We start from the raw sequence: 10,785 nt of genomic DNA on the forward strand, positions 1-10,785 counted from the left end.
CGCACGCCCCGACTGCTGACGGCGCACGGGCTCAGACACTGGGCCGACTGCTGACGGCGCGCACGGGCTCAGACACTGGGCCGACTGCTGACGGCGGGCACGGGCTCAGACACTGGGCCACGACTGCTGACGGCGCGCACGGGCTCAGACACTGGGCCGACTGCTGACGGCGTGCACGGGCTCAGACACTGGGCCACGACTGCTGACGGCGTGCACGGGCTCAGACACTGGGCCGACTGCTGACGCGTGCACGGGCTCAGACACTGGGCCGACTGCTGACGGCGTGCACGGGCTCAGACACTGGGCCGACTGCTGACGCGTGCACGGGCTCAGACACTGGGCCACGACTGCTGACGGCGTGCACGGGCTCAGACACTGGGCCACGACTGCTGACGGCGCGCACGGGCTCAGACACTGGGCCTCGACTGCTGACGGCGTGCACGGGCTCAGACACTGGGCCGACTGCTGACGCGTGCACGGGCTCAGACACTGGGCCGACTGCTGACGGCGTGCACGGGCTCAGACACTGGGCCACGACTGCTGACGGCGTGCACGGGCTCAGACACTGGGCCGACTGCTGACGCGTGCACGGGCTCAGACACTGGGCCGACTGCTGACGGCGTGCACGGGCTCACACACTGGGCCGACTGCTGACGCGTGCACGGGCTCAGACACTGGGCCACGACTGCTGACGCGCGCACGGGCTCAGACACTGGGCCACGACTGCTGACGGCGCACACGGGCTCAGACACTGGGCCGACTGCTGACGGCGCGCACGGGCTCAGACACTGGGCCACGACTGCTGACGGCGCGTGCACGGGCTCAGACACTGGGCCGACTGCTGACGGCGCGCACGGGCTCAGACACTGGGCCGACTGCTGACGGCGTGCACGGGCTCAGACACTGGGCCGACTGCTGACGGCATGCACGGGCTCAGACACTGGGCCACGACTGCTGACGGCGCACGGGCTCAGACACTGGGCCACGACTGCTGACGGCGCACGGGCTCAGACACTGGGCCACGACTGCTGACGGCGCACGGGCTCAGACACTGGGCCACGACTGCTGACGCGCGCGCACGGGCTCAGACACTGGGCCGACTGCTGACGGCGTGCACGGGCTCAGACACTGGGCCACGACTGCTGACGCGCGCACGGGCTCAGACACTGGGCCACGACTGCTGACGCGCGCACGGGCTCAGACACTGGGCCACGACTGCTGACGCGCGCACGGGCTCAGACACTGGGCCACGACTGCTGACGCGCGCACGGGCTCAGACACTGGGCCACGACTGCTGACGCGCGCACGGGCTCAGACACTGGGCCACGACTGCTGACGCGCGCACGGGCTCAGACACTGGGCCACGACTGCTGACGGCGCACGGGCTCAGACACTGGGCCACGACTGCTGACGGCGCGTGCACGGGCTCAGACACTGGGCCGACTGCTGACGGCGCGCACGGGCTCAGACACTGGGCCACGACTGCTGACGGCGCACGGGCTCAGACACTGGGCCACGACTGCTGACGGCGCACGGGCTCAGACACTGGGCCGACTGCTGACGGCGCGCACGGGCTCAGACACTGGGCCACGACTGCTGACGGCGCACGGGCTCAGACACTGGGCCGACTGCTGACGGCGTGCACGGGCTCAGACACTGGGCCACGACTGCTGACGGCGTGCACGGGCTCAGACACTGGGCCACGACTGCTGACGGCGCGCACGGGCTCAGACACTGGGCCGACTGCTGACGGCGCGCACGGGCTCAGACACTGGGCCACGACTGCTGACGGCGCGTGCACGGGCTCAGACACTGGGCCGACTGCTGACGGCGCGCACGGGCTCAGACACTGGGCCGACTGCTGACGCGCGCACGGGCTCAGACACTGGGCCGACTGCTGACGGCGCGCACGGGCTCAGACACTGGGCCGACTGCTGACGCGCGCACGGGCTCAGACACTGGGCCACGACTGCTGACGGCGCACGGGCTCAGACACTGGGCCACGACTGCTGACGCGCGCGCACGGGCTCAGACACTGGGCCACGACTGCTGACGGCGCACGGGCTCAGACACTGGGCCACGACTGCTGACGCGCGCACGGGCTCAGACACTGGGCCACGACTGCTGACGCGCGCACGGGCTCAGACACTGGGCCACGACTGCTGACGCGCGCACGGGCTCAGACACTGGGCCACGACTGCTGACGCGCGCACGGGCTCAGACACTGGGCCACGACTGCTGACGCGCACACGGGCTCAGACACTGGGCCGACTGCTGACGGCGCGTGCACGGGCTCAGACACTGGGCCACGACTGCTGACGCGCGCACGGGCTCAGACACTGGGCCGACTGCTGACGGCGCGCACGGGCTCAGACACTGGGCCACGACTGCTGACGGCGCACGGGCTCAGACACTGGGCCGACTGCTGACGGCGTGCACGGGCTCAGACACTGGGCCACGACTGCTGACGGCGTGCACGGGCTCAGACACTGGGCCACGACTGCTGACGGCGCGCACGGGCTCAGACACTGGGCCGACTGCTGACGGCGCGCACGGGCTCAGACACTGGGCCACGACTGCTGACGGCGCGTGCACGGGCTCAGACACTGGGCCGACTGCTGACGGCGCGCACGGGCTCAGACACTGGGCCGACTGCTGACGCGCGCACGGGCTCAGACACTGGGCCGACTGCTGACGGCGCGCACGGGCTCAGACACTGGGCCGACTGCTGACGCGCGCACGGGCTCAGACACTGGGCCACGACTGCTGACGGCGCACGGGCTCAGACACTGGGCCACGACTGCTGACGCGCGCGCACGGGCTCAGACACTGGGCCACGACTGCTGACGGCGCACGGGCTCAGACACTGGGCCACGACTGCTGACGCGCGCACGGGCTCAGACACTGGGCCACGACTGCTGACGCGCGCACGGGCTCAGACACTGGGCCACGACTGCTGACGCGCGCACGGGCTCAGACACTGGGCCACGACTGCTGACGCGCGCACGGGCTCAGACACTGGGCCACGACTGCTGACGCGCACACGGGCTCAGACACTGGGCCGACTGCTGACGGCGCGTGCACGGGCTCAGACACTGGGCCACGACTGCTGACGCGCGCACGGGCTCAGACACTGGGCCGACTGCTGACGGCGCGCACGGGCTCAGACACTGGGCCGACTGCTGACGGCGTGCACGGGCTCAGACACTGGGCCACGACTGCTGACGCGCGCACGGGCTCAGACACTGGGCCACGACTGCTGACGGCGCACGGGCTCAGACACTGGGCCGACTGCTGACGGCGTGCACGGGCTCAGACACTGGGCCGACTGCTGACGGCGTGCACGGGCTCAGACACTGGGCCACGACTGCTGACGCGCGCACGGGCTCAGACACTGGGCCGACTGCTGACGGCGCACACGGGCTCAGACACTGGGCCATGACTGCTGACGCGCGCACGGGCTCAGACACTGGGCCGACTGCTGACGGCGTGCACGGGCTCAGACACTGGGCCGACTGCTGACGGCGCGCACGGGCTCAGACACTGGGCCACGACTGCTGACGCGCGCACGGGCTCAGACACTGGGCCGACTGCTGACGGCGCGCACGGGCTCAGACACTGGGCCACGACTGCTGACGCGCGCGCACGGGCTCAGACACTGGGCCACGACTGCTGACGGCGCACGGGCTCAGACACTGGGCCACGACTGCTGACGCGCGCGCACGGGCTCAGACACTGGGCCGACTGCTGACGGCGTGCACGGGCTCAGACACTGGGCCACGACTGCTGACGCGCGCACGGGCTCAGACACTGGGCCATGACTGCTGACGCGCGCACGGGCTCAGACACTGGGCCACGACTGCTGACGCGCGCACGGGCTCAGACACTGGGCCACGACTGCTGACGCGCGCACGGGCTCAGACACTGGGCCACGACTGCTGACGCGCGCACGGGCTCAGACACTGGGCCACGACTGCTGACGGCGCACGGGCTCAGACACTGGGCCACGACTGCTGACGCGCGCGCACGGGCTCAGACACTGGGCCACGACTGCTGACGGCGCGCACGGGCTCAGACACTGGGCCATGACTGCTGACGGCGCGCACGGGCTCAGACACTGGGCCACGACTGCTGACGCGCGCACGGGCTCAGACACTGGGCCACGACTGCTGACGGCGCACGGGCTCAGACACTGGGCCACGACTGCTGACGCGCGCACGGGCTCAGACACTGGGCCGACTGCTGACGGCGCGCACGGGCTCAGACACTGGGCCGACTGCTGACGGCGCGCACGGGCTCAGACACTGGGCCACGACTGCTGACGGCGCGCACGGGCTCAGACACTGGGCCGACTGCTGACGCGCGCACGGGCTCAGACACTGGGCCACGACTGCTGACGGCGCGCACGGGCTCAGACACTGGGCCGACTGCTGACGCGCGCACGGGCTCAGACACTGGGCCACGACTGCTGACGCGCGCACGGGCTCAGACACTGGGCCGACTGCTGACGGCGTGCACGGGCTCAGACACTGGGCCGACTGCTGACGGCGTGCACGAGCTCAGACACTGGGCCACGACTGCTGACGGCGTGCACGGGCTCAGACACTGGGCCACGACTGCTGACGGCGTGCACGGGCTCAGACACTGGGCCCCGGGCTCTGCTCTGCTCTGTGCTCATTGTCTGGGGTTTGACTCACTGTCTCACTGAGGGGTTTTCTGTGGGGCACGTGGACTGGATAAGATGCTTCAGTGAGGTGAGTGGGACAAGCCACTGGCCACTGCTCTCTGGACGCTCCCTCCACGTGGCCCCAGGGGCTAGGACGTGTGGGCGCCAACACCTGCCACCACCTGAGCATGGCTCCTGACCCCAGAGTGTCACTGCTCAGGACTTTTTCAGATAGAAAGGGAGCTAGAGGCCCAGGGAGGGAGATGCCAAAACTTCTCCATGGTGGTGGAAGCAGGCTTCCCACCCCCGCCAGTTCAGTCCGTGCCACCGGGTGCTTGCTTCTCACTGTCGGAACTGTCCCATGACGTCCCCTGCAACATCAGCACCAGTGTTTCGGCCCAGTAGGGCCGGTCTCCCCAGCTCCCTCCCTGCTCTGCTCCCTGCTGCCCCCTGGCCCAGCTCCAGCTGAACTGGCCATGACCCCAGGCTGGCACTCTCCTTCCTTGCTTCCCCTGCCCCCCACTCAGAAGGCCCTTGGCCCCTCTCCTACCTGACTGGCCAGCCTCCTAGGACGCTCACTCCTTGCTGGTTCCGCCTGCCCCCCCCCCCATACATAAATCCAGGCTGGTGACTTCAGCCAGACTCATTGATTTTTAGACAGCACCATTTTTCTGGCCGCTTGACCTCTGTACCTTAAACCCTCCCTTTCTGAGCTGCCCTGCAGCTCTGTGTGCCCGGTCCACCTGGAAGCTGCCCATCCCAGATCCAGCTTCCCGTTTCCCAGGTGGCCCCCTCAGTGGTCTCACTTGGTGGGGGTGCCATCCTCCTGCGTCCAGGGAGGGTGTGGGGTCACCCCTGCATGCCCAGTGCCCCAAGCCCCACCGGCTGAACTCAAAGTGTGTTCCTAATTGGGCCTTTTCCGTGGGCTTCACAGAGCCTACGGGAACCTTTAAGCAGAGCTCACTTCCTCTTCTACCCCTGCCCACGAGCAAGACAGACGCTCCTTGAGGTGGGCAGAGCTCTGTGGCATCTCCCGTTGCTGTTCCTCCACCAGCCCGGTAGCCTTGGCTGTTGTGCCACCTGGGGCTCCTTGGAGCTCCCTTGTTTCCACAGCCCTGCATGCTTTCCTTGCTCTCCACTCCGGCCCGCTGCCACGGCCCAGGCTTGTGCCCACCTGTGCTTTTGTCCTTGTCGCCCTTGGGCTGCACTGCCTCCTCCTGGCTCCCCTCTGCCTCCCCTTACTGGAGCGGAAGCCACTCACAGTGGCTTGTCCACTCTGTCTCGGTGCCCTGCCTCTCGGCTGGGCTTGGTAGGTGTGTGGAAGAGCGAATGAAGGTGTCAGGAGCTCTGACGTAGGTCCCCTCCACAGTGTCATTTAAGCATTTGGGTCAGATGTTTTTCTTGGAGAGGCAAGTGCATGGAGTAGGCAGCTCTGGTATGTCGTGTCAGTGGGCATTATTTGGAGTTCATTTTCAGCTATGAGCAGCAATCCATCAAGAGGCAGTACCTCCAGACACAAAATGAGAACCAGCCAAGCAGGAGAGCACAGTGAAATTGGGAGGATTCTTTCTGGATAAGTGCCACATTCCTCATCAGTGCCACTCAGGCTTATAAATGATGGGCAGGGGCCACTATCTGACACGCACGTTTCTGCTTCTCAGCTGGCTCCAGCAGACAACTGGGTAAGTCACGCTCTCGCTTCCTGTCGGGCGAATGTTTCAGGTTTGAAGATCAGCTTGAGCAGTGGTTGTCTGAAGAGCTGGTGTCACCTGCAGGCTCGGCCTCCCTGCCCCTCTACCTTCCTCAGACCCTTGTGTCTCTGCCACAGACCATCAGACCTACAGTGAAGACACCTGCAGCCCCCAGCCCTCAGGTGAGAGGCCGGTGCTGACATACAGGGTGGACAGAAGTTCCTTCTGAAATGTCTTTTCAGTGCTATGATCACCACTCAACTGCTTTATTTCAAATTAGTTCATTTTTTTTCGAATTTTTTTTATTATTTTCCCTTTTGTTGCCCTTGTTTTATTGTTGTTGTAATTATTGTTGTTGATGTTGTCATTGTTGGGTAGGACAGAGAGAAATGGAGAGAGGAGGGGAAGGCAGAGAGAGGGAGAGAAAGACAGACACCCGCAGACCTACTTCACCACCTGTGAAGCGACTCCCCTGCAGGCGGGGAGCTGGGGGCTCGAACCGGGATCCTTATGCCAGACTTTGCACTTTGCTCCACATGCGCTTAACCCACTGCACTACCGCCCCACCTCCTTTTAAATTTTTTAAAAAATTTTATTTTTATTTATTGGATAGAGATAGTCAGAAATCGAGAGGGTAGGGGAGATAGAGAGGGAGAGAGGGAGAGAGAGAGAGAGAGACAGACACCTGCAGCCCTGCTTCACCACTTGCAAAGCTTTCCTTCTGCAGGTGGAGGCTGGGGGCTTGAACCCGGGTCATTGTGCACTGTAACATGTGTGCTCAACCAGGTGAGCCACCACCCGGTGCCTTTAATTTTTTTTTTTTTTTATAATCATCTATTTACTGGATAGCGATAGTCAGAAATTGAGAGGGAAGGGAAGGATAGACAGGGTCACAGACACTTACAGCACTGCTTCCCCACTTGTGAAGCTTTCTCCTTGCAGGTGGGGACTGGGGCCTTGAACCTAGGTTCTTGCGCATTGTAACATGTGCGCTCAACCAGGTGCATCACCAGCCCCAAATTAAGTTATTTTATCTATCTATTTATTTTCCCCTTTTGTTGCCCTTGTTTTTTTATTGTTATTGTGGCTGTTACTGTTATTGATACAGTTGTTGTTGGATAGGACAGAGAAGAATGGAGAGAGGAGGGGAAGACAGAGGGGGAGAGAAAGACAGACACCTGCAGACCTGCTTCCCGCCTGTGAAGCGACTCCCCTGCAGATGGGGAGCCGGGGGCTCGAAGCAGGATCCTTACGCTGGTCCTTGTGCTATTGCCTGACCCCCAAATTAGATCATTTTAAAAAGTAATTATTTGTTCCTTGAGAGATTGGCTTTTGTGGTGCAGGGGATTGAACTCTGGACCTCAGGCTTGCAAGGCCTTTATTCTACCCACTGAGCCACCTTAGTCTGCCAGTGTTCTAGAGCCCAAGGAACCCTGGGTGTCTGCTTGTGAAGTGGATGGAGGGTGGCACTGGAGCATGCCTCGGCACTGAGGCAAACCCCTGGTCATGCTGCTGGGCGGGAAGGGTGTTGAGACAGGTGGTGACAGGCCTCCGTTTATGGAGTCCACACTGGCAGCACCCCGCCCTCCCTTGCTGGGGCCAACTATCCCTGAGGACAAAAAGTGAATGAGGAAGGACCTCACTCCAGAGCATCAGAGGCTTGGTGGTAGAGCTTCATCAAAGCCAGACCTGCCTGGCCCAAAGCTCAGGCTTGTCTACTCTCATGTCTTTTGTCAGCGGGAGAGGAAGCAAAGGCTGTTTAAAGGATTCACTTGGGTGCTGGCAAGACATCTCTCTTGGGTGCTATACTTGCTCAGTCATGGGCACTATCCAGGTTCAAATCTGCCTTCACTGAGGCACCTTTCCTCATGTGAGGTCTGGAGTCTGATTCCTGGCACCACGTGGCAGCCCCAGGACAGCCCTAAAAGGGGCTCCACAGACGGCAGAGTGGCGTCTGTCTTTCCGTCTCTGTCTCTCCCTCCTTCTGTATATAGAAGTTTTTAAAAGGCTAGTTAGCTACTTGGCCATGTCATACATGTGCAGAGTTCTTGGTTTGCTTTTTGGTGCCATATAAAAATAAAGGTGATTTCTCGGTTAAGCGCACAAGGAGCGAAGTGCAAGGACTGTTTGAGCCTCCAGCTCCCCATGTGCGGGGGGCGGGGGGATCACTTCACAGGCGGTGAAGCAGGTCTGCAGGTGTTTTTTCTCCCCCTCTGTCTTCCCCTCCTCTCTACATTTCTCTCTGTCCTATCCTACAAGAACAACAGCAATGACAACAAGGGTAACAACAGGGGCAACAGAATGAGAAAAATGGCCTCCAGGAGCAGTGGATTCATAGTGTAGGCACCAAGCCCCAATGATAACCCTGGAGGCAAAATAAAATAAAATAAGATTATTTCCCCCTGTGGAGCTGGAGCTAGAACTGTCTCACACATGCACATCCCATGTGGGTGGCGGGAGGACTCTTCAGTTTAATTCTTTGAAGGGGCTACATTAGCCGAAGTTGAAAAGCTGACCCCAGATGGTTACATTATAGTCTGTGAAGTTTTCTAATTTGTGACAAAGTACAGGAGGAAAATTCAGCTTGTTACGATAAAACCCTTATTTGAGTGAACTAAATGCACTGAACCCACGAGCCTTAAGCCAGTTGTCTTCAGCTCAGCCACTGTTGAGGAGCTGGCGTGTGCCCTGCGCTGGCCACCCTGTAGCTGCGGTGTGTGCGGATCCACATTGTGAATGCTTGCTTCCAGTGCCATTGTGGGCCGGTTTCTTCAGAATGCCTTCGTAGTTTGTTCTTAACTTGGCTCTGTTGAACTCTGATGTGGATGTAATCCTCAGTGGTAGCAGGAAGCAAGGGTGTCAACAGAGCAGTCTCTGGCTCACTGTTTCCTATTTTTTAGAACAAGACAGGCTTGGAGAGAGGAGAACCAAGCATTGTTCTCTCCCATGGGTTCTCCTTGCTCTTCATATGTGGTCTGGGTATTGAACTCAGTGTCTGAAACTTGGGAGGCAGGTACTCTGCCTCTGAGCCTATTTATTCATTATTATTTTTTACCAGAGCACTGATCAGCTCTGGGTTATGGTGGTGGTGGTGGGGGTTTGAACCTGGGACTTTGGAGCATCAGGCATGAGAGTCTATATACATAACCATTATGCTACCTACCCACACCCCAAAGCTTGTACTCATAGACAGTGCTGCACAAGATCAATGTATACTCCTGGACAGAAAAGAAAACTAAGGTGACAGACTGTTTCCATTGATCAGTTTGATACCTTAAAAGTCTAAGTTCTCTTTGGGGGTCGTGCGGAGGCGCAGCGGGTTAAGTGCACGTGGCGCAAAGCACAAGGACCCGCGTGAGGATCCCGGTTCGAGCCCCCGTCTCCCCACAAGTGGTGAAGCAGGTCTGCAGGTGTCTGTCTTTCTCTCCCCCTCTCTGTCTTCCCCATCTCTCTCCTTTTCTCTCTGTTCTATCCAACATCAATAACAAACAGCAATGATAACCACAATGTTAAACAACAAGGGCAACAAAAGGGAAAATAAATATTTTTAAAAAGTCTAAGTGCTCTTTAACTTCATAATTCTGCAGTAAAGAAATTATTACTAGTCGCAACCCAGGAGATGGCACACTAGCTAGAATTTAGCCATGCCTGAGGTCCCCAGTGGTGCTCTGGTTCTGTCGTTGGGTCGGTGAACATCTTTAAAAAGGAAGTCACTTACAAAACAAAGTATTGTTCACCAAACTATGAGGACGTGGGATAAGCTGGATGTGTGGAGATGGGGTCTGCTGAAGCAATCACAGCCTACACAGTTGGATGGTCCACCTCATAGAAGAGCCACAGTCCAAGTGCGGGTCCTGGCTGCGGCTCAGTGGTTTCAGCTCCTTCTCCCACTCCGCAGAGTGAAGGCACAAGGGAGCCAGAGGCACCGGGCAGGTCGGTGACGGAGCGGCTGGAGCGGCTGGAGCGGCTGATCCGCAGCTCCCGGGAGGAGGACGCCGCTGCCGAGCTGCACCTCGCTGCCCTGCTGGACATGGTGGACACCTGAGGCGCGGCTTGCTCTCGCCCATAATCATGCAAATAAACGAGCCCGTGTCTGAACAGCTCTGCGTGTCCTTTCTAGCCCGCCTCTGGGGGGGCCCGGCTTCTGAAGGCACACCTGGGGCCCACCCCCCACACACACACCTGGGGCCCGCCCTACCACACACACCTGGGGCCCGCCCCCACACACACCTGGGGCCCACCCCCCACACACACCTGGGGCCCGCCCCCACACACACACCTGGGGCCCGCCCCCACACACACACACACCTGGGGCCCACCCCACCACACACACCTGGGGCCCGCCCCCCACACACACACCTGGGGCCCGCCCTACCACACACACACCTGGGGCCCGCCCCACCACACACACCTGGGGCCCACCCTACC

At 61.0% G+C, this 10,785-nt stretch overlaps 1 protein-coding gene across 3 annotated transcripts in view; it reads left to right on the forward strand.

Moving 5' to 3' along the window:
• The window catches only part of MCM3AP (minichromosome maintenance complex component 3 associated protein), a 68,501-nt gene extending 58,046 nt beyond the window's left edge, over positions 1 to 10,455 (forward strand). For all 3 annotated transcript variants that reach the window (XM_060198856.1, XM_060198854.1, XM_060198857.1), the window contains 2 exons: positions 6,389 to 6,539; positions 10,256 to 10,455. In XM_060198856.1, the coding sequence (XP_060054839.1) occupies positions 6,389 to 6,539; positions 10,256 to 10,402 (298 nt within the window). In that variant the 3' untranslated portion in view covers positions 10,403 to 10,455. The remainder of the gene's footprint in view (positions 1 to 6,388; positions 6,540 to 10,255) is intronic.
• The last annotated feature ends 330 nt before the right edge of the window (positions 10,456 to 10,785 follow it).

Source organism: Erinaceus europaeus, chromosome 9 (assembly GCF_950295315.1).
Source record: "Erinaceus europaeus chromosome 9, mEriEur2.1, whole genome shotgun sequence".
NCBI lineage: Eukaryota > Metazoa > Chordata > Mammalia > Eulipotyphla > Erinaceidae > Erinaceus > Erinaceus europaeus.